The 27,767-nt window shown below is 50.0% G+C and overlaps 1 protein-coding gene across 8 annotated transcripts in view; it reads right to left on the bottom strand.

Moving 5' to 3' along the window:
* Positions 1 to 8,615: 8,615 nt before the first annotated feature.
* The window catches only part of WDTC1 (WD and tetratricopeptide repeats 1), a 72,442-nt gene continuing 53,290 nt past the window's right edge, over positions 8,616 to 27,767 (bottom strand). For 4 of the 8 annotated variants that reach the window (XM_089898235.1, XM_089898228.1, XM_089898239.1 and 1 more), the window contains 11 exons: positions 25,316 to 25,506; positions 22,687 to 22,869; positions 21,479 to 21,573; positions 21,031 to 21,146; positions 19,631 to 19,706; positions 18,935 to 19,043; positions 17,964 to 18,137; positions 14,562 to 14,797; positions 12,943 to 13,123; positions 11,810 to 12,002; positions 8,616 to 10,382 (listed from right to left, as the gene is read on the bottom strand). In XM_089898235.1, the coding sequence (XP_089754361.1) occupies positions 10,185 to 10,382; positions 11,810 to 12,002; positions 12,943 to 13,123; positions 14,562 to 14,797; positions 17,964 to 18,137; positions 18,935 to 19,043; positions 19,631 to 19,706; positions 21,031 to 21,146; positions 21,479 to 21,573; positions 22,687 to 22,869; positions 25,316 to 25,506 (1,752 nt within the window). In that variant the 3' untranslated portion in view covers positions 8,616 to 10,184. Of the gene's footprint in view, positions 10,405 to 11,809; positions 12,003 to 12,942; positions 13,124 to 14,561; positions 14,798 to 17,963; positions 18,138 to 18,934; positions 19,044 to 19,630; positions 19,707 to 21,030; positions 21,147 to 21,478; positions 21,574 to 22,686; positions 22,870 to 25,315; positions 25,507 to 27,767 lie in introns of all 8 variants that reach the window. The other 4 variants (XM_022551837.3, XM_022551838.3, XM_022551836.3 and 1 more) reach the window with 4 other exon arrangements.

The following is a 27,767-nucleotide window of genomic DNA, read 5'->3' on the forward strand; positions in this document are numbered from 1 at the left end:
AACTCTGTAATTCAGTACGCTGAGGGCTCCTAAGAGGTGTGGTACAGTCTCCACTTATTGAGCGCGACTTAGGTGCCACGCACTTGACATACATTGTTTTAATCCCCATAAACCGCTTAGACGTGCGAATTTAGTTATTTCCCTCAAGTTACAAGTGCGAAACTGAGGCTTAAGAGGTGAGGTAAATGGCCACGACTCAAACCCAAGTCTCTCTCCCTTTTTCATTCTGTGGTCTCTTGCGAGGTAGTGGTAGCGTAAAGGAAGGATAGACTAAAACAATGTGTGGCGTGTGTGCAGAAATAGGGGAAACTTGCCTGAAGATATTTGAGCTGAGCCTTAATGTTTGCCAGGTGGCTCGGGGATGGGGCTGGAGGGATGCGTGCAGCCGTGCAAAGAAAGAAAGGCCTTGCAGAGCAGTGTGCAGGAGTGTGAATATCACCATGGCTGGAGTAAATCACAAACCTTAGATGTGATCCGATCCCTTCATTGTACAAATGGGAAAACTGAGGCTCAGGGAAGTTAAAGTAATTGTCTGAGATCACACACTATAAAGAAGCCAGGCTCAAATCTTGGATTCTTTGGGCTTTTTTACGGATGCCAAGATAGACAAAGAAAATGGAATCTGCTGGTGTGGGAAGGGAAAATGGGGGGACAAAGAAGGAAGGCAGCAGCTAAAAGTCATGCTAGTGGGAGGTATGGATAAATCCGCTGAGGAAGGTGGGAGATATGCCTTTTGGGGAAGGTTTTTCTTCCATTGAATTACCCTCCCTCAACACTGATCTATAGAAAGCCTGCTCTTCTGTTTTTAGAACCTAATATTTTAATGCATTTTGGAGGGGTATGTCTATCTCTGTTATGGAACTCTAAGTTCCTTAATTTCAGTAGCTAGCACTGTTCCTAGTGCAGAGCAGATGCCCACTAGATGTTTACTGATTTACAGAACGACTGGATGTTTTATAAAGGCCTCACAGATATCACAGCTGAAAATGATTCTAACCCACTCAAAATTCTTTGAGTATGTTTATGCCTCTCCTGTGACCCATGTGTGTGATCCTTGATGGGCAACAACCAGCATCTGGCACATGTATGGAATAGATTAAGTGTGCAGTGCCTGTTTGTTGAATGAATAAATCACATCTTGATTCAATCACTATAGCTGTCCCATCTCTTCTGGAGGGTCTCCGAGGAAGGTCTATACCTTAGACATTCCTCTGCCATCACTGTCAACCCATAATTCTAGCAGAGGGCTGGTGGGTGCCCTTTAAACATTTATTGTTTGTAGGGATGAATACACAACCAAAGTCAGTCTTTCTTAGGGCCTGCCACAAATTTGGTTGTACTAACACAAGTACCACATTTAATCTGACAACCTTCAGTGGTTTCCCATTGTACTTTGGATAAAACACAAATATACCATGCTTACAAGGCCCTGCATCATGCCCTTTTTTTTTTAATTGTTCACTGTCCTACAGCCTCTTTTCAGTTCCTCTCATGTGCCATGCTCTTGTATACCCCATGGACGTGGCACACACTGTTCCCTTCTGCCTGAAATGCCCTTTCTCCCTCCAAAACTGGGTAACGTTCATTCATCCTTCAAGTAGCAGATTAAATGTCACTTTCTCAGAGAGCTCTTCCTTGGCTTCCCTATCTAAATTGGAAAGCTCCTGTGAATCTCCCCCGGAATACCTTGTTCTTTTCCTTTGTAGCACATTTGTGGCTGTGTATTGTTGGACTCCCCTACTAGGCTGGAAACTCCTTGAGGGCAGACACTGTGTTTGTCTTGTTCACTTTTGTAAACCCAATGCCTAGTAGTGTCTAGCACATAGCATTTGCTTAATATTTGCTAAACTGAATGAATGGCAAATAGTTATATGCTTGGTATGTATCATATGCTAGCTATAGACAGTCTGAGAGCAGGAACCTAGCTTGTCAGCTGCTACCTTGCAGTGCCCCAAGATTTTTAAGGGACCTATGGATGTTGGTAGGCACAGTGCTCAGTAGGGTCTGACCAGAGAGCCCTAGCTCCTTGGCCTAGGCAGCTGCAGAAGCAGGGGCATGAGGAGGGCCAGGTACCTGGAGGGAGAAACCAGCTCTTTCTCTGACTCCTCTGGAGCCTCTCTCCCAGGCTTGTTCCCCTTCGCAGCCCGTTCACAGGACCCCCTCCCACATGTACACGTCACCTAGGTTCTCTTACCCAATGTTAAAGCTTCCCTGGCCTGTGCCCTTGCCTCCTGTGCTGCTGCCACCCCTATCACCCACAGACAGATGGGAAATCTCCATCAAAGACTAACAGTCCCTTCCAGGCTCAGAGGATCACAGCAGGGTCCTGGAAGAAGCTCCTCTAACAGAGCTCAGGAAACGATTGATAGAGCTCATAGCCACCCCTCCCCCAACACACACCCCGACCTAAAATAGGAATGACCATCTGGATCCACTTATAGGACTGGCTGGGGGAGGGAAGGATGGCAGAGCTGGAAGCAGTCAAGCTGGGAAAGCTTCAAGGGTAAGATGCTGCTTGTTTGAAGGGTGAACTCAGGGCACGTCCTCTCTTGGTATGAGTCAGGACACCCCCTCAATTGGCCCCATGTAAAAGTCCCCAGGGCTCACACACTTCCTTCCACAGGCCATCTCACTCCTCATCCTGGCATTCAAGGCCCCCATGGTCTGGCCCCAACCCCCAACCTTCTTTTCCATCCTCATCTCTCTCTCTCCCTTGGGACTTGCTTGGATTTAACCTCACTGCCCTGTTTGCCCTTCAGAGAAAGAGCCCTGCGCTTCATACCTCATGTCTTTGCTCACACTGTTCCTTCAGTGGAGTTCCTTCCCCTACTCTCACCCTTCCCCTACTCTCTACACCACTTTCAGGGTTTCCAGCAAATCCTCCCTCTTTGCTCCCAGAGCACGAAGCCTGTTTCTGCCTATTGCATATTCATGTGGACTTGCATTAGCATTAGCTGTTTACATGTCTGTCTTCCCCAGGAGACAGCAAACTCCTTGAGAAGGGGACTGACTGGATCCATTGGACCTTGTAGTCAGAATGGCACCCGGTAGATAGGAAGTGCTCAGGGAATGGGACCAGAGCTATCTGATGACCATAGATGGGTCGCCTTAATGGCTCTGGTGAAGAATCACCTCAATCAGTAATCCAGGGAAGCAGGGCTGAGCCTGGGGCGATCACAGCGCAGGTTGGAGGAGCTGCTGGGTGTGACGCAGTGTGCATGTGTGTGTGTCCTCTCTTCTGCAGGCTTTCTGCTTCTGCTCCATTGGATTCCCCCCATTAAGCCCTAAACTGTCTTCCTGGATGGCTCCAAACCTTTCTGTGGTGGGGAGGGGACTGCTGGGGCCGATACAATGCAAGAAACCATTTGAGAACAGACCCTCTGACCCTTTAGACATCAGAGTTTTACAAAACGACTTTCTTCTCCATTCCATTTTATAGATGGGCAAACTTACCCAACAAATTAGAAAGCACAGGTAGGACCAGAATCTAAGTGTTCTGCACCCAGGTGGGCAGTAAAGCACGGTGGTTAAGCATATGAACTCCAGCCGGCAAGCCCAGTATTGACCCTTAGCTTTGTCAGTGGTTGTCAGACCTTAGGAAAGTAACCGAACCTGTCAGGGTATCAATTTCCTCATCCCTAAAATGGGAAACGAAGATTGCAAAGTTCTTGTAAAGTTTATTTGATAGGCTATAGCTGAACAGCTCCTGGCCCAATATGAACACTCAGTGTTGGCTGTTACAGCAATTCAAACCACTCATCACCATCACAGGACTCTTAACCACTTAACCACTTTGATGCGCATCCTCTCACTGTGATTTGGGGCCTTCTTACGATGCAGTGAAGTAACCAGAGCAGGTATCATGGCACCCATTTTCCCAATGAGAAAAATGAGCCCAGGAAGGTTCAGGAACTTTCCCAAGATCTAAGCATAAATTAGATAGAGTTGGGGTTCTGCACCTTAACCCTGGGCTATCTCTGCTGGTGACCCCCTTTAGGGCCATTAAAGAGTGATGAGGACGAGACCTGAGATTCTGTAAATCATCATAAAAAAGGTGCAAACTGTGGCATCACTAGGACCAGGACCTATTTTATACATATATCAAGAAGTGGCTCGGGTGCAGGAGGCAGAACATGGCTGAACAACAGAGTGTCTCACGCCTGCCATCATGTCCATCAGACACAGAGCCTGGCACGCAGTGGGGCACTCCACGGCAGAATGTATGGGGCAAGGCTCAAGATTTCTAGTGAAATCTAACGTTCAGGGACCGTGTGCAACCCCCATATTTGCTACCCACATCTTCCAGATAATGTGGAGGCACCAGGAGGGCAGGGACTAATCTGTTGCATGCATTGTCATTAAGCCAGTGCTAGGCCAATAGGAACCCAAAAAATATCATGACATTAAATAAGATTCTTAAAGAACTGGACCAGGAATCAGAGATTAGAGATCCAGTCCTGGTTTTGCTTCTAATAACTTGGGTTTTAGGCAGTCCATTCCCTCTTCCTGCCCCTCTTTGGAACTCATTGTCCCTATTTGTAGTTCTCAGAGTATTCTGGGTGGTTCTGATGTACAGCCAGGGCTGGGATCCTCTGAGCTGATCTCTCATCACCTTTTAAGTTCTGCAAATGCATTTCAGCATGCTCCTTAGCACAGAGACCCGCAGCAGGCCCCTGGGGCCACAGGGCCACACCTGCCCACCACAAACACAGGGGTTGCAATTCTAATGTCTGTTTTGCTACACATTCACTACGCAGGCTTATCTCACCGAGCCCCAGGCTCCCTGTCAGCAGGGCTGAGTCACATGTGGAAACACACTAAAATGGAGCACCACAGATCTTTTTACTGTCTATAGTTTTGCTTTTCCTAGAATGTCATATAGTTGGAATCATGCGGTATGGCTTTCAGATTGGCTTCTTTCACTAAGCAATATGCACTTAAGTTTCCTCCATGGCTTTGTGGCTTGATTGCTCATTTCACTGAGTAATATTCCACTGTATGGCTGTACCCATTTGTTTGTCCATTCACTTTTTGAAGGACTTCTTGGTTGCTTCGTTTTTGGCAATTATTCATAAAGCTGCTGTAAACATTCATGTACAGGTCTGTGCATGGACATACATTTTCAACTCATTTGGGTAAATTCCAAGTACAGCAATTGCTGGATCCTATGATAAGACTATCTAACTGTGTAAGAAACTGCCAGACTGTTACCATTTTGCATCCTCCCCAGCACTGAATGAGTTCCTGTTGCTTCACATCCTTGTCAGCATTTGGTATCGCCATCCTAATAGGTGTGGGGTGGTATCTCACTGCTGGTTTAATTTGTAATTCCCTAGCGACATAATGCTGGTCATCTTCCGTGTGCTTGTTAGTCACCTGTATGTCCTCTTTGGTGAGGTGACTATTCAGATCTTTTGCCCATTTTTTAATTGGGTTGCTTGTTTCATATTGTTGACTTGTAAGAATTCTTATATTTTCTCTCAGTCCTTGGCTTGTCTTTTTCATTCTCTTAACAGTGATTTCGTAGAGCAGAAGTTTTTGATGACGTCCAATTTATCAATTTTTTTTTCATGGGTTGTGCTTTTTATGTTGTATCTAAATACTCACTGCTGAACCCAAGGTCACCTAGGTTTTCTCCGATGTTATCTTCTAGAAGTTTTATCGATTTGTGTTTTACATTTAGTTCTGTGATCCATTTTCAGTTAATTTTTGTGAATGGTGTAAAGTCAGTGTTTTTATATATATATATATATATTTTTTTTGCATGTAGATGTCCAGTTCTTCCAGCACTACTTTTTTTAAAAGACTTTCCTTTCTCCACTGAATTGATTCTGCTCTTCTGTCAGAGATCAGTTGACCATATTTGTGTGGATCTACTTCTGGGTTCTCTAATTCATTCCACTCATTTGTCTATTCCTTTGCTAATGACACCCTGTCTTGGTTATTGTAGCTTTATGATAAGTCTTGAGGTTGGGTAGGGTCAATCCTCTGACATTGTTCTTTCTCTTTGTTATTTGTGTTGGTTATTCTGGGTCTTTGTCTCTCCATATAAACGTTAGAATCAGTCTGTTGATAGTCACAAAATAATTTGCTGGGATTTTGATTGAGATTTCATTGAAGCTATGGACCAAGTTGGGAAGAAATGACATCTAATAGTATTGAGTCTTCCTATTTATGAGCATGGAATATCTCTTCACTTATTCTGATTTCCCTTGATTTTTCTCATCATAATTTTATAGTTTTCCTCATAAATATCTTGTACATATTTTGCTAGGTTTATTCCTAAGTACTCAGTACCTTTTTTCTTCTTCCCTTTTGTTTGTGTGTGTGTGTGTGTGTGTGCTGGTGAGGGCTGAATAGGTAGAGCACAGGGGATTTTTAGGGCAGTGCAACTATTTTTTGACAATGTGGGTACAGGACATTATGCGTGTGTCAAAACCCATACAACTGTACAATACAAAGAATGAACCCTGGTGTAAACTATGGACTTTAGTTAATAATAATGTATCAATATCAGTTCATTAATTGTAACAAATGTACCACACTAATGCAAGATGTTAATAATAGGAGAAACTAAGCCAGGGAGAGAGGGGTATATGGGACTCCCTGTACTATCTTTTCAATATTCTGTAAGCCTAAAACTGCTTTTAAAAAAAAAATAGTCTATTAATAAAAAAGTACCAATTCCAGGGCTTCCCTGGTGGCGCAGTGGTTGAGAGTCCGCCTGCCGATGCAGGGGACACGGGTTCGTGCCCCAGTCTGGGAAGATCCCACATGCCGCGGAGCGGCTGGGCCCGTGAGCCACGGCCGCTGAGCCTGCGCGTCTGGAGCCTGTGCTCTGCAATGGCAGAGGCCACAACAGTGAGAGGCCCGTGTACCGAAAAAAAAAAGTACCAATTCCAAATGGAATGGAGCCCCTCGTAAAGTCTTCCAATGGCTCCTCCTTGCTTACAGGATCAAGCCTACACTCCCTCATCAAGCACAGGAGTCCTCCACAGTTTGGCTGCCCCTGGAGTCCATGGGCCACTCCACCCTCTACAATGCAGCTGAACTGAATCACTCAGGGTCCATGAGGGCACCTGAGACTATGCCCTACTCCCTTGGCCTTGTACATCGTCCCTTCCTTGCCTGGTCCGTAAATGTCCTGAAGAAGCTTCTGCAGATTTCAATTTGGGAACACAGAGGAATGATAAGCACCTGCTTCATAACATCACCATTGTGCTTCTGACAGGACCTCTTCCCTTTCTGTCTCCTGTACTAAACTGAGTATACCCTGCTGGCCTCAGCCTGGTTCTCTCCAAATGCACAAACAGAATCATCACAAAATCTCACTAGTGAAACTGTTGTTCCCCCAGTGCTGAACCACAGTTCCCACGCTGTGCGTCAGGGCACCTTAGGGTGCCACAGCAAAGTCACAGGAGCACAGTAGGGTATTATAAATTTAGGGTTACTCAGCATCTGCTGGCTACCGAGAGAACTGCTGGCTCAAGGTGGTTCAGAGTTTTATCATTAGATTGCACTACACTCCTTTGATTACGTCATCTTTGAGAAGCTGGGTTTTTAGCGGTTGCTGTGATATAAGGCAAATGAAGGTCAGTGTGGGACAGGAAATGAGGGTGGTGCGGTCCAATCTGATTAGAAAGTCTGACAAAGTTTTACAGCACCCCACAAGCACACAGATTCCATTAGTTATTGTACTTCTTCAAGAATGAAATAAAAATAGTTTCCTCTAACTTATATGTATTAATTTTTTAAATGACTAACTTGGTAGGACATAAATTCTTCTTAAGTGATCCCGGCTTAACCAACACATTGAAATGTTAGGTATTTCTTTTGGCTTAGGGGGTCCATGAAAAAACTACTGAGACACCAATGGTTCAGTGAGCTGAGAAAGTTTGGGAACCTCTGGTCTAAGAAATCCTCTAATCCAGGGCCCATCAAGAGACTGCAGGTTGTGAAATCAACTTAGTGGGTTATAGTCAGCATTCTTTTCTCCTTAACAGAATGGTAAACAGAACACATTGCATGTAGCAAGCGTATTATTGTGTAAAACTTATGTTCAGTATATACATACAAATTAGCGTGGGTATCTTGGGTCACAATGTAAAATGTGTATTTCTTGTTTGGGTTGTGATTTTAAAAGTTTGAAAAACCGCTAAGACTTCAACCTCCTTATTTTACAGATGAGAAAACAGCCCAGAGAGTGAAAGCTGATTATTATTGCAAATCACAGCCACCAGTGCCGGGCTCTGCACTTGGCCCTGCTAGGCTGGTGACCCTCCAAGGCAGGCCCTGTTCTACCCAGTAGAGGTGTGGTTACTCAAAGTCACAGAGCTACAAGTGATCCCAAGACGCATTTGCACCCCACAAATGCCACCAGCCACACCTAGAACAAAATGGTTTTAATCAATTGCGTCACCCTCACTCTCCTGGGAGCGGAGCAACAAAAAGGCTCGGCTCCTGCCCCCAGAGGACAGTAAGGCTTATGTGTCTCTCCACACGGCAGGGCCCAGGCTGGGCAGGCAGGAGGCAGGGACAGAGGAAATGGCGGGTGGCTCGAACACAGGAAAGCAAAGGGGCCCCTGCTAGTCCTTGGGCCCCAGGGCCCAGCCCCAGTACTCCCGCTCTCCCCTCCCGGCTGGAGAAAGGTCGTGGAGAAGAGACAGGGGAGCAAGTCCCAGCAGCAGGAGAAGCAGCAGCAGCTGTTTCCTTCACCAATAAATATACTTCATTACCAAGCTAGAAGAGAGGGGTGGGAAGAGGGATGGGAGGGGGGGCGGGGGGGAGAGGCTGCCACCTGTGTTGCTGGGATTAAAGCAATGACGAGATGGTGCCAGACCCCCACCACTATCCTCACCACCCCCCACTCCCACCCCTCATCTTCTCAAAACTGTGAAAAAGCTTTTAACATGGCCCTGCTGTCTACAGGGCTTTTCTGAAGCCTGGCCGAGAGGAGGCACCTGGCAGAGTCAGGGCGGAGGGAGGAGGGAGGGAGGGAGCGAGGGAGGCTGCTTCTCCCCAGAGGCTGCAGCTGGAGGGCTGGAGCCAAGTGAGCCCTGAAGGGAGTGAAGAGGGAGAGGGGAGGAAGGATGAACCAACTACAGGAGCAGCTCCTGAGCTGAGAGCCAAGGGGGCAAAGAGGGAGGTCTGGTGAGTGGTGGGGTGACCGCTGCATCCAGTGTAAAGCTCAGGCTGCTGAGGAGGGAGGGGGCTGAGTTAGGGACTTCCCCATCCGAGTGGCTCAGGAGACCCACCCCCTCCCCCCAGAGCAGCAGGGGACAGAGAAAAGCCATCACTTCTTTGGTCTTTGTGGCGGCTCAGCGTGTGGGATGGGAGGGAGGGCACGGAGGGCCTGGAAGGCTCCTAGCAGGGAGTGCCATCTCAGCAAGAGGAGGCCTGGCTGGGAGCTCTGACAGAAGGGTCACAGTGAGGCTGAAGAGCGCCCGAAGGAAGAGTGGCCCTCCAGAGTGCAGAAGGGCTGGCACAGATGGGTGGGGAATGGTGTGGTGCCCCACACTGCCAGGGCCCTTGGGAAAGGCTAAGCCCCCAGGGGTGGCCAGTGAGGGCAGGTGCAGGACCCAGAGCCAGTGCCTGGGAGGAGGGCAGGGACGCTGTACTGCAAGGAAGCAGTGGCTTGACCTTGCCCCTCCAGGGCTCCCATCCTTACTTCTGTTTCCACCCTGACAGAATGGCTCTGCAAGGAAGGGGGCACCCTATGCTTTTTCAGAACCTTCCCTGAAGACCAGGAGGGAGCTAGCCTTGCCCACCAGAAGCAAGAATGGTAACAGGTCACGGCTAGCCCTTATGGACTGGGAATTCCACTCCCCTTTCTGCTGCCAACTGAAGGGTAGGGCAGTCCTTGAAGACAGCTTCAGCCCTTGCCTCCCCACTCGAGGCAGGCCGGAGCCCTCCAGGGACACGGAAGTGCAAGGTGGTGGTGGGCCTATGGAGGGGCTTCTCCTGCTCTTCTGCTCAGGGCTGGGGCCAGTCGAGGGGCAATAGCCCAAAAGTCCAAAAGCCAGCAAGTTGTAGCAATCCCCACCCCCAATGCCAAACTAACAAAACAGGGGAAAGGAAAAAATGGGGGGAAGGGGAAGACAAACCAAAACAGAACCCCCTGACCTCCTGCCCAGGGGCGGAGGACCCAGCCGGTAGCAGGGGCTGGGGACCAGGGCTAGGAGGGCCTAGCTGGGCCGGCACTGCACCTGGCCCTCGGAGCTGTCCTCATCGTCAGAGGCCCCAGCACCCGCACTGCTCAGGCCTGTGATCCGATAGCCCATGTTGAGCAGCATCACCTCCAACGGGTCCGCATTCATGCGCCGCTGGTTGGCCTGGGAAGCACCCTCCATGTCCTCCACAACTCGGCCTGTGAGGTCTTCACTCTGTGGGGGGGAGGCACACATACTACTGGGATATATGTGCAGGGGAGACACACACACAGACTGAGCTATACGTATGGAGAGGGTAGGTACATACTGGGAGATGTATATGGGTATATCCATGTGTGTCCATGCATAGAGGGGAATGCATCCTGGGATATGTATGGGACAAACACACACACACACGTGCCTACGTGCGCGCACACACACACACACACACACACACACACACACCAGGCTGTATGTGAGGGAGATGACACACCACACGGGGTTGTACATATTGGGGTTGGGGGGCACGTGGTAATATACACTTGGAGGAGACACAACACACTGGGATATAAACTGGGGGGAATACACATAGCAGGGTATACACTGGAGACCCCACGCTGGAAGATGACGAGGACATACCACATCAAGACATATACGGGGAGCACACCACGTTGGGTTATATATATGGGGGTGGCATACATGGACATAAATGAGGGAGGATTCACACCAGGATATGCTGGGCACACAAACTATATACCTGAGGTGGGAGCACAGATATAACTCCCCCCGCCCCACTCTTTTGTTGCCACTCCCAAAGAGGATTCCTTTATCCTCCTTTTCCTCTCCCCCCAAGGAAGGGTCCTATAGGGTTTCTCTCTTTAAAATTCATAGAAAATTAGACACAGCTCTTGACTTCTGTTCTGCCAGCTGGGAAGGGGGAGGAGGTGGGGCAGAGGGCAGGGGGCCAGCCCACCTGACTACCCACACTGACTACCACACCGTCCTAAGTGTCCCTGTGGGCCGGACACACCATAGGCATCACTTCTTTAATCCTCAAAGCAACCTTCTGAGGTGGTAATGTCATTCCCATTCCAATGTACAGATGGTAAAAACCTGGATCAGAGATGGTTGAGTCCCTCAGGCAGTAAGTGGAGGGACCAGGATTCAAACTTAGGCCCATCAGACTCTAAAACCTACATACTTCTCGTGTGACTGAGGGACAGGCCTCCGCACAGCTTCTGGGGGACACAAGGCAGTGGTATACGAGGGGCAGGGTACCTAGGGAGCCTCTGAGGTACCGTTCTCATGAAGTGGTGTTGGAGTTGATCTGGTTCCCTCCCTGCCCTCCCGCACCCAGTCCTTGGTTGCTGTTTCCCATATGTGAGTCTCACCTGTGCCAGCTGGCTCGAGGATATGCCTCTGGAAGGCAGGAGACGAGTCTTGCCCCTGGAACTGCCCACTTCATGTGGAGCTTTCAGAGCTTGCTAGCTCCCACCCTGATGCAGCCTGGGGCCCTGGGGTGAGAGCTCACTCATCCTAGCAGCTCCTAGCCTCTGTGTGACTCACTGCCCTTCCCAATGCTCATGGGCTCAGCTGGAGGCCTCGCTTAGGGTCCATCCCTACCTTCCTGTCTGGCATCTGCCACCTTGCCACACCCTCACCTCTGGCCGGGGGTTCCACAGCCGCACAACGGGGTCGATGCCGCTGGTGGCCAAGAAGCAGTAGCTGGGGTGCGGCTGCAGGCAGTTGACGATGGACTCGTCCCCCTGGAGCACGCGGACCAGGTTGGTGGTCTCCTTTTCCCAGATGAAGAAGGAGCCATCATCAGAGCCACTGACGATGTATTGAGCGTTGCTGGCGGGGGGGCAAAGGTCAGGGAGGTCAGGTGGGGTACTGCCCTGTGGCCTCAAGCAGAGGCTGCATGGCTTAGGGAAAGGGAGAGCAGGGAAGTCTGGAGCCGCTCGGCCCCCCGAACTCTGGGGTCTTTACCTGACTCGGAACTCCCATGCACACGGTAATTCTCTCCACACTGCAGAGCGGTGTCACAGTTCAACTGCTCTCTTAAACTCAGGGTCAGGGACTGCCTAGGTCTCTCCTACTTACTCTCCCCCAAAGTACATTATAAGCACCCTGGGTGCCAGGACCAGATGGTGCATCTCTTAGGTCTCTGGGAACACTCCTGCCTAAGCCTTCCCTCAGTAGTCCTAGCCTTCCTGGATCCAGACCCTGAAATCCTACAGCACATCTGCCCCTGACACACCATTGACATTTAGAAGGGATCTTGACGGAGATTCTTAATTCACATTCGTGTATCTCGCCTACCCAAAGAAAGTACAGCAGCTACAAAGAAGGGTTGGGGGTGATGGTGTCTGAGACATGGGCTAGGTCCCTCAGTACCGGGGGCACAGTTCTAGGCACAAAAGATTGCCAAGACTGACAGCCTATGAGGGTGCCTGCCCAAGGCTCCAAGCAACCAGATAAAGAACCCAAGCTCTGGCACGTGGGCGCACGGGGAGCAGGAGGTGCGGGTAAGGAAGAGTCCAGGTGCTGCACTGGATGCTCTCTGGGTCACCTCATTAGTCCTTGTTATGGCCCCTTGAGTGGGGAGGGCTGGTTTCATTTCATAGGTGAAGAAACTGAGACCCACAGAGATGAAGCCATTTGCCCAAGGGTACAAAGGCAGAGCTGGGATGTGAGACTTTTCTGAAAGCACTGTGTCCCCATGTCCCCCACCCCCACCCCAACCTCCTGCTGCCAACTGGGCTGTGCCCTCCTCCTCTTCAGGGCCTCAGACCTGCCAAAGAAATTGGCCTCCTTGATGTCTGTGGTGGTATTGCAGTGGCCACAGTAGCGGAACTGATAGTCGTAGCTTCGCTCCCGCAGCACCATCTCGTCCTCTGAGATGGAGTCCTTGCGGCTCGTGCTGCGGAGGCGGACGGGGCCGCTGCCAGCACCACCAGCTCCCTTCTTCTCGTCTGAGGGCAGAGAACAAGGAAAGGTGAGAGTCCTGTCCCTCTCTCGCCTCCCCCACTTTTTCCCCACCCTTGACCCGGTTTTCGGTCCAAGCAGTAAGCAATATAGGGCTACCCGTCTCTACCTCTTCCCTGGAAAACTGGGAACAACTATGAGAAAGAAGTATCTTTGGATCCTGGCCTTGAGGGTGTTCAAGAGGAGACCTCTGATGCCAAGAGGGCCTTGGCTTAGGTCCCTGAATAACGTCTGGAAGCCCCAAGGATGCACAGACCCAAGGTCTGTTTCTGTGGATGTGAGAGGCAGGGAGGGGAGGGTAAAGCACTGCCAAGAGAGCCTCGAGGGGGTGATTTTTCTAAATAGATCCATAGCTCTGAAGGCAGTAAGGTCCAAGCCCTCCCTCTCCAGCAGACAAGTTATCGTGGATCCAAATGAGGTACTAATTGGTTAAGTGCCTTGGGTAAAATCATACCTGTCTTCTTAGTGCCTTGTTCCTGCCTGCTTCAGGGCCTTGGCACGTGCTGGTCCCTCTGCCAGGAACTCTTCACCTCCCACAGCTACACTCTGCATCTAGTTAACTCTTCCTCTGCATCCTCAAGATCTCAGCCTGAATGTCTCTTCCTCAAGAACCCCAGGCTGCCATCAAGCCCTCCCCTGCACCCTAGCAGGGCCGCAGGGCATTCTTTATTCCTCCATCGCTTGGTTCCTTCACTAGGCTACAGACTCATGAACACAGAAATTCCATCTGACTTGTTGCCAGATATATTCCCAGGACCCAGCACAGTGCCCGGCACTGTTCAGACTAATGAATCAACCCATGGTTAGTAAACTGCAAAGGAGACAGGGAAGATCCATGTCTGCCCTCAGTGAGCTCCCCTCTCATGTTTGTAGACCACACAACTACCTAGTTTACTCTCCAGTGCTACCCAGGTGAGCTGGGCAGGGCCTCGAATGCTCTCTGCAGATAGGCAGCAGGCTCGGAGAGGCTGTGCTTTGCCCAAGGTCACATGGTTTCACATGGCAGAGCTGAGATTGGAACTGAGGCTCCACACCTGTGCCCAAGGCATTTCTACTACCCTGTGCTGCTGTCTCTTCTGCACCCAGGCAAACTGGAGCAAGTGCACCCCAGCCAGCTACCCCGAATTCAGATCCCAATGGAATGGCCAAGGCCCTGTCTGTGAGCAGAAGAGAATGACCTGTGAGGCACACTGGGCTCAGCTGACTCCTATCCTGAGTCCCAGGGGGAATACACCAGGTGCCTTAAACATGTTATTGCTAATCCTTGTCTCAAAGAGACCAAGTGACTGTCTCCAAGTCATGTGGCTTCTCAATCAGTACGTAAGCCTAGGCCTCGCCTATCTCAGAACTATGTCCTCTCCAGAATGTCATTGTAGCACCGCAAATAGATAGAGTGACAGCAACCCCGCCTCAGTGCCGACTCACCACCATCATTTTTGGAGAAGAGGGCGGCCGTGATGTCGCGTCCCAGTGCATCGCAAGCGCTGCTATGGGCCTGCTCCGGGAACTTCCCTTTGAAATCATCCAGGCACTCCAGGGCCTCAGCCACGTACTTGAGCTCAAAGAGGCATCGGGCCAGGCGGAAGTGCGCCTTCAGGTGGCATGGGTTTAGGGAGATGGCCTTGAGGCAGTCCCTCAGAGCATCGTAGTGGTCACCATCCCTGGGAAGGCAGGGGAACGTGGCTTGGAGGTGGGGCCACGCGGCAAGCAGGGAGTCCCCATTCCGTCTCCTGCGCTTCACGCGTCCACCCCAGCCCACCTTTGAGAGATCTCAGGGCAAGGGTACTTGGGGATGAAGAGAATCCTGGCTCAGCCCAGGCCTTGCTCCCCAGGAGACAGACTACGTCAAGGAGGCAAGCCAGGAGCCCCGAGGTCTTGGCAGGGTAGGTAGAGGGTGGGAGGGGTGTGAGGCAAAAACCAGTGTCTGGCTGCCCTCTGCTGGACACAGCGTGCAACTGCGCACCCACTCACCCCAGGCACCCGCAGCTCTGCAGCAGAAGGCCTGGCATCTTGCCCGCCTCAGGCTCCCCAAGCTCTCCTTCTCCCTTCCTCTATCCACCTCCTCAAATCCCCCCGGCTGGCCTTCAAAGCCATGTCCAAGGCGGGGGGCCCTCAAGGACAGTTCTGTGCTCCAGGGAAGCCAGAAGGGCCAGGCTGGGGACTCAGGGTCTGACCAGCAGGCAGCAAGCCCTCAGCCAGAACCCCCTCTGTCCTGGCTGACTGATCCACAGCAGCTGTGGCCTCTACCTCCCAGGGCTGGAGGATGGGGCCTGACAGTCTGGCAGAGTCAGTCCTCTGGAAGCTGATGGCGGGGTGGGGGGGGGCATACACCAGGAGCTCCAAATCATCCACACTGACTTCTCCAAACTCCCGAAGCATGGATATGGGGAAGTGGGAATGGTTTTGGGGGGGTGGGGAGGGGCCAAAGAAAAAGCCCCTCCTTCTCCCACCCTGTGCCGGAATATAAAATACACCTTCCCCCAGCTCCACAGACCAGTTTCCACCTCATCTGGAGAGCAGGCGGGTCACAGGAGCCGCCTCTCCTTCGGGAGCTGTGGCTTTGTGTTTTGTTTTCCTGCTGGGCTGAGGTGGGCCTAGGACCCAGCTATGCTAAGCAGCACTCCCTAGAGCTGACGCTCCCTCCGCCAAGGCAAGCTCACAGCTCCCTGCACGAGGCCAGGGCAGGCCCAACATGGGAGCTACCCTCCTGACCCTCCCTAGAGCTGGCGCTCCCTCCGCCAAGGCAAGCTCACAGCTCCCTGCACGAGGCCAGGGCAGGCCCAACATGGGAGCTACCCTCCTGACCCTCCCTCTCCTACAGCGCTCAGAGGAAGCATCCGGTCCTTGGAGCGGCCGTGATCGGACCAGGAGCAAGCAGCTCAGCCAGGGTGGGGGCAGGCAGGAGACAGAGTGCTTCGATGGCACGGCCTGCGTCAGAACGGGTGGCTGTGACGAAGGAGCAGGCGCTGTTTGGAAAGCCAATTACTGCCTGCAAGGTGGCCCTCAGCGCTCCTGGAGAGAGCCAGACCAGAGAGCAGCCAGGTGCCAGAGGGTGACCGCTCCCACTGCATCCAGGAGCAGATGGCAGCCCTGGGGAGACTGGCCCGGGACAGAATGTGACATTCTGGGGGTCACTGGCAGGCATGTGGGGCTGGGGAGAGAGCAGACTGGCCCCAGGGCTCACCCATCCAGACTTACTGCCAGATCAATCTCCCTGAAAAGACAGCCCTCAGCACAGCCCTCTCCTGCTCAAAACTCTTCAGAAGCTGCCCATCGTCCACTGAATCAAGGCCAAAACGCCACCGCTCTGCATTCCAAGTCCTTCGCAGGCTGGCCCCAGGCTACCTCACAGACTCATCTCCTGCCAGTCCCAGCCCGAACCCTCTGCTCCAGCCAAATGGATTTGTTGTTCTGCAAACAAGCTCTTCAGTCAGCCCCCCACCCCCACGCCTTTGTTCACACCATTTCATCTCCCTGGGAATGTCCTTCCCCCACAGTCCCCTCCTCCTTGCGTCTCCGTCTAAGCCTGCTGACACTGAAAGCCCATTCAGACATCACATCTTCCTGGTGCTTCCCTGATCCCCAGTTAAAGTGACCTAACTTTTCTTGATGCCCACAGCACTTCACCTGATCATTCAAAGACTTAACTGCTTCCTGCCTCTTTGGTGATGAAGCATGTCCACATCTTTATCCCCTGTCCAGAGACTGGGCACTCCGGAGCACAAGAACTCAGAGTGACAGAACTTTGTGTCCCTAGTTCTTAGTGCATAGTAGGAATTCAGAGAACATGGTGAGGGTACCCACGGATTGGGAAATCATCAGTCTCTCTTAGCAAGAATGCAGGAATGAGACAGCTCTTAGCCTAGAGCCTGACTGAACACCACTGCATTCTGCCCACCTGCTGGGAAAGAGGGGCAACACACCTCAGGATGGCCCCAAAGCTGTTGTCTCCTGGGGTTGGCTGCCATCTGAGCCCTTGGCAAGCTCCTGATGCCTGAGCTAAGGCCCGTGGGGGCAGCATCGTTCCGAACCCCCATCCACCACCCTGCTGACTTGGGTGGGTTTCTTAAGCTTCCCTCTCTGGCCTGACTAGTTGCAGCCAGACGATGGCACACCAGCTGGCCTGTCTGTCTGGGCAGAGCCAAGGGATGCCAGACGGAGCAGAAATGGCTGTGGGCCCAGCTTTATCCATCTCCCATCCTGGCCCTGGCTGGGGGATGGGGTCTGCCTGCCTGCTTGCCTGCTGGTGCTGCAGGCAGAAGGGCCGGGGGCCCTGGTGGTCTCCAAAGATAAAGGGTTCTTCAGGATACGGACCTACTACTCCCTTACCACCAGCCACTACAACTCAGCAAGACCCACAGACAGCTTCGGATGTCTAGGATCTTGTTTGTGTTTGGTCCAAACGGTCCAAGAGCATAGGAAAGCAAGCCCCAAGGTCAAGGAGCTGCAGAATCATTTCAAACAGATACCAACTGAATTCACCAAATGCCTCATTTCCATCTAGCAAGATTCTACTGCTCCTTCAAAGTCCAATTCAAGGCGCAATTCTCCAAGAGTGGGGATTAACCATTCTCCCAATTCCTACTTCCAGTGGTCACAGTACTTCCTAACAAAGCACCATGTTGAAGCTACTTGTGAACATGTTCCACTTAACTGTGAGCTTTCTTGGTGTTTGAGGCTTCCTGACTAATGAGTCAGGCACTTGCCCACCACTAACCTGGAGGTGGGGAGGAGAAGCCTGGGACTAAGAAGCCCTAAGAGGCAGCAGGATGCCACTGCTACCTTCCATGGATGCCTCAGCAGGTCGTTCCCATCAGGCCCACTCACCACTTGCGCTTCATGTAGGCAGCAGCTCGGTTCCCGTAGAGCATGGCGTTGTGAGGGGCCCTCTGCACGGCCTTGCTGTAAAGCTGGATGGCCTGGGTCCACTGCTGGCAGGCAAAAGCCTCATTGGCTTGCTGTTTCACACGCTCCAGGTATGGGGGCAGCTCTACCTGGGGGCTGTGAGGGAACAGAGCCAAGTCAGGCCAACCAAGGAAGGCCAGAGGAGCCTCTCAGGAAGTCTGTAGCCCTGCCTGAAGGCCACTCAGGTTTTCCCGGTCCCTGGGATCTGCACTGTCATCTAAAAGAGGGTACCACTCCTATCCTTGGCCTGGGTCATTGTGATAGGTAATGGTCACAATTCCAGATGCTCTGAGCCAGTGCGGGGGGGGGGCGGGGAACAAACAGGGAGAAATGAAGCTGTCCTGGACAGGTTTAATGGAATTCTTAATCAAACTCCTGGGCATGAAAGTAGCTGACACCTACAGCCTCCATGCTGAGCCGAACCTCGTTACCATCCAAGTGCCTCTCGTGGATCTCTCTATAGATAATTACGTTTCTCTCAAGGGCTAGAGGATCTGGGCACGTCTGTATCCAAAGCCCAGCACAGGGCCTGGAAGTGAACAGAGGCTAGAAGATGCTATGAATGGAGAAAATATAATGCGGGAGGACCGTCTGTGTGGGACCCCTTTATAGGAGGGAGCCCAGTGCTAAGATGAGCTAGCCCCTGGGTCCTGGCGCCAGCTACTGGTATCAAGGGACCAGAGCTTCAGATTGAGCATGACTGGAGTCCTACCAGGAAGAAGTGGCACTGGGACCACTAGCCACAGTCCAGAAGCCTCTTTGCCCCAGTCCCCTGACTCTGGGGTGTATGCCTGGGTGGGGGTCAGGAGGAAGGTTTACAGGACATGCCCTCCCTCCAGTCCAGTGGGGTGTAACTGGGGCTGGGAAGGTTGGGAAAGTCAGGCTGGCCTCACCTGACATGTCCTCTACTCTCTGGCAGCCGGAAGCCGTTGCTGTGAAGGTGCAGGCCATTGGACACACCGTTGGACACACCATTGGTGGACATCTTGCCATTCTGAACTTCTGGGAGGGGGTGGGCAGAAAGGAACAGCAACAACTTAGGAGGAGGTTCTCATTTCTCCTCAGCAGCCCTCCAGCTTCCACCACAGGGTCTGATGGTTCCATTGTGGGGCTATCCCCCCAAGGTAGGTCTATTCCCAGAAAGCAGGCAAGGACATAAAGAAAAGCCTGTGCGCCCTCTGCTGGCTGAAGCGGGACACAACTTCAACTTGGCATTAGCTGGGGGTGGGGATGGAGTGGGGGGTGAGGAGGTGCCTAAAACAACTGTAGGCCCCAGGAGGAAATCAATGAGGAGACTGGTCCAGGACGAGAAGGGAAAGACAATTACTTCAGGCCCTCAAGAGCCAAGCCACGGAAAGAACCTGCTTTTTCGGAGGGAAGTGAAAAGGGCTGTGACGCAAACCCCTTTGACAGACCTCTCTGACCTAATATTACCTTCCTTCTTACTGTACAGTGTTATTTCAGAGAATCTACTCCTTTTGCAGGATCACAGCCAGCACAAGGTAAGTGGCAGGCTTCTCAGCAGAGGCACTGTACACTCATGCTCCCCAGCAGAGATGCCCTAAAGGATACCCGAAGGGAGAACTTACCCCCTGAGGAGTGGCATTTTCTAGGCAAGAGGAAGGTGTACGGCCGCTGCTTGTAAGTCAGGTCAAACAAATAGACCTAGAGTGCAGGGGTCAAGAAAAGAATGGACACTGTGAGGCAAGAATGTGGCTGGACTGTGAGCAAGGCCTGGGTGGCTCCCAGGAACACAGCTGAGCGTTGAGCAGGGAACCATCAAGTGAGGGAGAAGGGGTGTTTCTACGGAGCAAACCTCAGGCAGGAAAATCTCGCCAGTTCCTGGCCCTTAGGGTGGATGGCCTGAAATACTGTCATTACTTCGAATCACATGTTTATTAGGTCGACAAGGTCCTCAGAGGTCTCATGTTATAGATGGGAAAACTGAAGCCTCAGAGCAGAGAAGCAATTTGCTCAAAGTAACACTGCTAGTTACTTCCCTCAGTAAATATTAGCTATTATTACTTACTATTTATTGAATTCTTACTTTGCTCCAGGACCTCTGCTAAGTGTTTTATATGGCTTTTTTTCATTTCATCCTAGAACCGCCCCCCCGCCCCACGAAAAGGTACTATTATCATCACCCCCTGAACAGATGAAGAAATGTAGGCTCAGAGTTTAATTAATTTATCCAGGGCCATAAAAGCAGCAGGTGGCACAGTCAGGACCCAAAACCGAGTCTGTCTGGCTCCGAACCACTCTGCTAGACTGCCTCGCCACTCATCTTTATGCTACCTTTAAGCCAGGTGACAGCTAAGCAACCTGAAGCCAGAGCCCTCTTCTGAACTCAAGGGCTCACCTAGTCTCCATCCCATTTCTCTTGTATCACACCTTGACTTTAAATGTCATCAACGGTTTCACTTGCCATGTCGCTCCCATCAGCCTAGGATGGGTCATATTTCACGTTTGTTTCCCTCGTGTTCATGATAATGCTACCCCCAGAGTAAGTACTCAGTGACTTTGTAGAGTAAATGAATTTTTGCAAGGCTTACTAAATATCATGACTGAGAGATTGTAAACAGAAGGGTTAGCAACCTGCCATTATCAAAGAACACTTCCCAAAGCTGGCCCAAAACTGCAGCCTGGCTGCATGCTCTGAGCCCCAGGATTTCCTCCTAGGAAAACAGAAGATGAGGAAACCAAGGTTCAGGAAAATGAAGAGAGTTGTTCAAAGTCACAGTACACAGCTAGTAAACAAAAGGCCAGCATCTGAAGACAAGTCTGTCAGTTCTAAACCTTACACTCAAGGCCAGGGCACCTCTCTGGGAATTCCAAAGATGCCATGGCACTTCCACATTTCACAGTAATGTCATTTACAGTGAGGCTTCTTGTCTGCCTCATGGTAGGGGATGTGGGGTACACAGCCCTGGCTGCTGGATATGAGGGTGGGAGGGGGAAGGGCAGAGCCACGTTGGGCTGCCGTCCATACCTGCTCTCCTCCCATGTTGACCAGCAGCTCTGTGCCATTGGGGCTGAAGGTCACATAGGTGGCGACCAGCACTCTCAGACGGTTGTTGTAGTCGGGCAGCTTCACTGGCAGGTGACCTGCAGGGAACAGCCCTGTTACCCTAGTGTGAGGCTTCCAATCCCTCCCAATGTTGAGCCCTTACTATATGAACTGGGCCAACTGTGTTATATGCTTTATCTCATTGAGTCATTACAACCCCATTTTACAGAAAAGAAATTAAGACTCCTCAAGGGTAAGTAATTTACCAAAGGTTATATGATAGCTGGTCACTGACAGTCATCAAAGCCCAGGTCTGTCTGATTCTAAACCCCTTGCTCTTGGTCACCATGCCATGCCGCCTCCTTGCACTGCCCCACAGACAATCAGCACCCTGCCAAGAGTTTAGGGCCAGAGTTGGGCTGAGCCCTACCTGCTACGTAATACTGGGCTGCACCATCTGGAAGGGGCTTCTGCCGGTCACAGAAGGTGTGCACACCTGCTGAAGGGCTCTGCTTCATGCTCTTTCTGGTGGGAAGGCAAACCATATAGGTTATAAGGCCTAACAGTACTCCTGGCTAGACCATACCACACTTCCTGGAGAAAAACCCAAGTGTATACCCCTGGAGAGATACAGGAGGAGGTACCTTTCTTCCTTATCTCAGCACCCCCAAAGGTCCACCAACTAGACAGCTGTGGACACACATATTACAGTGCTTTATAAGTAGGTCCCGCCTACTTGTCTTGGTTCATGGCCACCCTATTACTCCCATTTTACAGATGAGGAAGCTAAAAGCTCAAGGCCCGCCCTAAGTCATGCAGTGTGTGCAGAGCAATAGTGGTCACCCAAATCCACAAATGAAAGTAATGCAGGCCGGAAGTTTCTGCACTTTTCCCAGGAGTCCACTGAAAACCCAGGCTGGCGGAGCCGCTCAGGTCTGGGACTTCTGTGGAGATTCTGAGTACATTCTACTTTTGTTTAAAAAAAAAAAAGAATAAAGTAGAATTATATGTACAAATAAAGGAATTACATGTATAAGATTATAACTCTGTACACACACTCATAGTGAAAGAACAAGCAGAAAATACTATATACAGTGATTTCTTTCAGGTAATGGAGTATGGGTAATTTCTTTAATATACTTTTCATATTCTCCAAAATAAGCATGGATTAAATTTTTTAAAAAAGAATCACAAAATTACAAAAACCCACCTCAGGGCTTCCCTGGTGGCACAGTGGTTAAGAATCTGCCTGCCAATGCAGGGGACATGGTTTGGAGCCCTGGTCTGGGAAGATCCCACATGCCGCGAAGCAGCTAAGCCCGTGCGCCACGACTACTGAGCCTGTGCTCTAGAGCCCGCGAGCCGCAACTACTGAGCCCACGTGCCACAACTACTGAAGCCCGCACACCTAGAGCCTGTGCTCCGCAACAAGAGAAGCCACCGCAATAAGCCCGCGTGCCGCAACGAAGACCCAATGCAGCCACAAATAAATAAATAAAATAGATACATTAAAGAAATAAAAAATGTAAAAAAAAAAAGCAAAAACAACCCACCTCAAAAAGAAGAGGGCATGGCAATGAGGGAAAGGGGCAGCAGGTTCCAGGTTCCCTTGCCCACAGGAGGCCGCGCTATTCATACCTGTGGTTATGGATCATGCGAATGTCATAGAGCCTCACAAAGGGCCCACTGGCCCCCACTGCCAGGCAGTTGTTGTCCTGGGGGTTGACGGTGAGGCACTTGGCCTCTACCAGCTGGCCACAGTACTCTGTCAGGTCAATCAGCACCTCCGAGTGTTTGCTGTTCTCCCGAAGGTCATACTGGCTGTGAGAGAGGACACAGGGGGTTGGGGGTTGTGTCCGTGGGTGGAAGGCAGGGGAGAAGCCAAGGCCCAAATGCAAAGGAATTGGGAGTGGCTTTGAACCTGTTTGTAAATAATAAGAATGTCAAAAACTACTCCCATTTCTTGAGTGCCCACTGTGTGCCAGGCACTTGTAGTAGGCTTCACACACATTCTGTTTTATTCTAACATAACTCTTTAAGGTAGATACTAGTAACCCCGTGTTTTTTTTAACAGATATCAATATTATTGTTACTAAGTACTATTACTACTGACTACTAACACTTAGTGAGAAATTGCTTTGTGTCCAGTATTGTTCCCAAGTGTTATACATGTATTATCTAATTAAATTCTCACACCATCCCTAGGTACCACTAGAAGTTCAAAGAAGCTAAATAACTTGCCTGGACGACACTGCAGTAAGTGCAGTGCTGAGATAGTGCAGAGCTGGAAAGACTGCATTTTAACCCCTCTGCTCTGATCCTTGATTAAGAATAATTCTATTCTTAACCTAGTTTCTTGCAGGAGATGAAAGAAGTATAGAGGTGACAGAAAAGAAAATCTGGAGATCATCTAAGAGCTACCTAGAAACACCAACTGCCAGGACAAGCCCAAGTCCCATCCGGGTGGTAAAGGTCAGGCCAACACATCCACCCAGCGTCAGCACACTCCTACTGGGGAACTGCTTTGATGCTGGGACACAGGCACATGCAGAGAATGGCGAGGGCATCATTCATGTGCTCACCCACCTCCGCCTAAACATCTCCAATAATTTCTTCATTGTTCACTTATCTTTCTAAGCCATCCTCACCAGATTGCTCTTCCTAAAATATTGTTTTTGTTGCATCACTTTCTTGCTCAAAAAAATTGCAGAGATTCCTCAATACTTTTAGCATGAGTTTACTCTTCGTTTACTTCTATCAAACTACTCAGTCTGGTTTTCAAGACATGATTTCACATACCTCTCCAACCTTGCTCCTCAGTTTTCTAAGTGTGGGTCAGTTACAGCCTCAGAACTGTGTCCTGTATGTGGCACATTTACCCATGCCTTCACAAACTCTGCTCAAGCTGGGGAGTCCACTCTGCTTTTCCTTGCCCATCCAAATCCTGTCTATTCTGGAAGGCCAGCTTGTGTTCACCTTCTGCTAGGACTCCTCCCCTGGCTGTGCCTGCCCCTAAGTGCTTAGGCTCCTGCCCCATGCCCTAGGTGCTTAGCCCCTACCTGCTGCCCTGGCACAGTCTAGTCAGTCAGGGTCAACCAGCGCAGCAGAGAGTTGGACCCGCCACCGACCAAGTGCATTGTGTCTGCTAAGTACTGTGGCTAAAGGTTTACGGGCACTATCTCAATTTTAATGCTCAGGCCAACAAAAGAGATATTATGATAATTCCCATTTTATAGATGAGGAAACTGAGGTCCGGGGGGTGAAGTGATTTGCCCCAGACACTGAGTGACAGAGGGAGGACTTGACTTGATCTGTCTGAGTTCTAGTTCATGTATGACTTAGACACCCCTCTTCCTCTGTAACAGGGAAGAGGGCACAAAGTCCCATAGCATCTCAAGGAAGGATATTAAAGCAGATTGTGGAGATAAGGAAAAAGTTCTAAGGTTATATGTGAAGAAAGGAGCTAAAGAAAGGCAATGAGACCATTTTAAGAAGAAGGGAAGTAGAGGCAAAGGTGTGACGATATAGGCCAGTGAAAAGGGGGAGAGTCCACTTAACCACTTCTGGCTGGTTATCCCCCTCCCAGGAATATGCCCATTGAGCGACTGTTCAAGGGAAATGTATCAAGTGCCTCTATGTGCCAGGTATTGTGCTGGGCTCTAGGAACACAACCAAGGACAAGAAAGACATGGACAAGATAGACAAGACAGACAAAATGCTGAGGGAGTTTACTACTCAGTGAGGGACACAGACAAAAAAGTAAACCATCAAGTAAATAAAATAAAAGAACTATAGAGGGTGATTAGAGTTATAGAGGATACAATTAGGGCACGGAGACAAAGAACAATGGTGGGGGATCTATTTTAGATAGGATGGTCAGAGAAGGTGCTTCTCGGGAGGTGACTCTTAAGCTGTCTCCTTAGGGTAAGAGTTGAGAAAGAGCTGGGACTGAGAAAACCAGTTAGAGGGAACAGCAAGTATGAAAGCCCAGAGGAGGCAGATGGTGCATCTGAGATGGTGAGAAAGCCAGTGGGCTTGAATATTGCTCAGGAGAGGGTAAGAAGCGGGGAAGGTGAAGAATAGGGTAAGTAAATCAGTGGAGTTTGTTCACTGATAACTGTGCTGGGCAGACAAATGAGGCTGGAAGTCTGTTGGAGGGAAGGAGCCAGGCCTGTGGAAGGAAGCAGTAGGGCAGATAGGATGGGGGAACCGACATGGAGTGGGAGCGGGGGAGGCACAGGCCCCACTCCCTGCCTCAGGCCCTCACCGGATAAGCCCATCCTCAGCAGCGCTCCAGAATGTGTTGGGCCACATGGGCGCCGTGGCGATGCGTTTCACCCGGTTTGTGTGGTCTCCAAACATGTGGATCGTCTCCTTTACTGTCAGGTCGTGGACATGCACCTTGGAGTCAGCTGCCCCTGTGATCAAGATGCGGTCCCCAGCGTGAGGCAGGAACTGCTTGGGAGAGATTGAAGAAGAGGTTGGCAGGTGGTGGGGCTAGGCCACGGAAGGAGACTAGCCTGGATGTTAGCACCTTTTTTCCCCTCTCCATATCAGATAAGAAAACGAGCCCATCCAAGACAATCCACCAAGAAAACTTTGGATCTCGAGCATCAGCCTGTAGGCCTAGAGGTCAAAATCAGGATGTACACCTTTATTTTGCCAGAGTGGTCCTGACCTATGCCAAGCTGGACTACCTAAGGAACTCTCTTCCTCTGATTCTTCCCCAGGTAAGAGCTGAATGGATGATAATCGTAGCTGTTACCACTTACTAAGCATTTACCATGTGCTAGACATCGAGCAGGTAATTTATCTTATTAATACTTACAATAACCCCATTAAAAATTGAGGTTCGGTATTAGCATTCAGGAGGACTGTCAATTCAAACTCAAGTCTGTCTGACTCCTATATGCCTCATGATGGCTATTTAATAACCTGGGGGTTAAGTAATAAATTAGTCTTGAAATGAAAAGGACTTTCAGTGTTATAAGGGAGTGGGTGTTTTAAATTGGTTCAAATATTTCTGGAGAACAATCTGGCAATAGGTAAGAAACATAAAAACTATTTCTATCTTTTGACCTAAAACTTCCACTTCTGAGAAATAATTCTAAAAGAAAAAAGGGACCTATGCAGAAATGCTCCAAGTAGCACTCCTTATAATGGCAAGTGCTGGAAATGGCTCAAAAGTCAGAACTTGGGGAAGGGCTGAGCATCAAAAGAATACATCTTTATGTGGCCATTATTCAAAAGGACAACCCCATCATTCTGATGAAGTTGAGAACAAAATATTCCAGATCACATATGGCAAGGTCAAAATAGCCACAAACATAACTTTGATTAATAATTTTTAAAACGTATACAGTTCTATCACCTAGTGTTGAGGAAGAAAAATATTCGGGTGTGATGTTAGTTGAGTTATTCTCTTCTTTCTTAAGTTTCAAAGATTGAATTATCTTTTTTTCTTAGTTGAAAAGTTTCTCCCAGCCCACAACAAGGCTGAATGGGTGCTGGGGTCTGGGGGGGTGAGGGAGAGGGTGTTGACATTTTCCTGCATTTAAGTAGCTAAAGCCCCACTTGACTTTAACAATTCACTCTTTCCACATGCACTTCTCTAATAGCTCACCAGCATAAGGGCTAGATGAAACAGATGGAATCTGATCATTTTTAGGAACAACTAGTAGTCTTTGATCCTGGCTGGAGACAACATATACCCCACGCGCAATAGAAATAAACAGGAGAACCCTTGGGAAGAGCTTGTGGCCACTGCCATACTCGTTCCACACTATAGACGCCACCAGGGGGAGCTCGTGGGTTAAATAAATAGATCTGTGGTGTTTTATCACCAGAAGAGAGAGGAACCCTTTTCTATACCTTTTTATAACAGAAGAGGAGGCTGAGAGTCTGTGAATATAAGTGCCTTGCCCAAGGTCTTACTATTAGGCAGTATCAAGGTCATTGTCCAATTCTGGCCTCTGAACTCAACATTTTGTATTCTATGATGCCAAATGAGAGCTTAGGCCCCTCCCCAGATCTGAGCCCACAGATTTAAACTGGGCCTGACACTTTTCAGGGGAGGAAAGCAGTCTCTGTTCATCATGCAAGAGGTGAATCAGCATTGTTCTGTCTCTCAAATCACAGAAATTCATCTAGGATTGGTCCCTGGAACAGGAGATGAGAATCATCGAGCTTAGGAAAGAAGCTCTGATTAGTGAAATAAGTTGGTTTTGAGCTCTTGAATCTATCTTCTTCTTCAGGTATCTTGTAATTCATCTTGATATTAATTAGGAAAACATTTCTTAGATTAGTGAGGCTTTCCAAAGGACAGCCTCACTCTCACATACATCCATTACAGAATTTCAGAGCTGGAAAGACTTAAAGGCCATTTCCTTCAGCCTTCAACCTAGCAGATGAGTGCCCAGTGAGGAATACCTCAGCGCTAGGACATCTACTACATCCTCAGAAGGCCCATTTTACCTTTTTCAGATATCTCTAAGCATTAGACAGTCCTTTCCTTCATCAGGCCTACATTGGCTTCTGAAAACTTAACAGTCACTACTCCTAGGTCTGTTCTCTGGGACCGAGAGGCACAAGTTTCATGTCACTTCCACATAACAGGTCTTCAGAGGTCTGAAGTCCTTTAAGTCCCCTGCCTCCCCTCTTCTCAGCTCAACTCCCCTCGACCAACAATCAGAGACTCATTTCCTATGAAAAGTAGAACA

The sequence above is a fragment of the Delphinapterus leucas genome, chromosome 1, assembly GCF_059928025.1.
Source record: "Delphinapterus leucas isolate spDelLeu-1000000601 "Yukka" chromosome 1, BTC_Dleu_Yukka2, whole genome shotgun sequence".
NCBI lineage: Eukaryota > Metazoa > Chordata > Mammalia > Artiodactyla > Monodontidae > Delphinapterus > Delphinapterus leucas.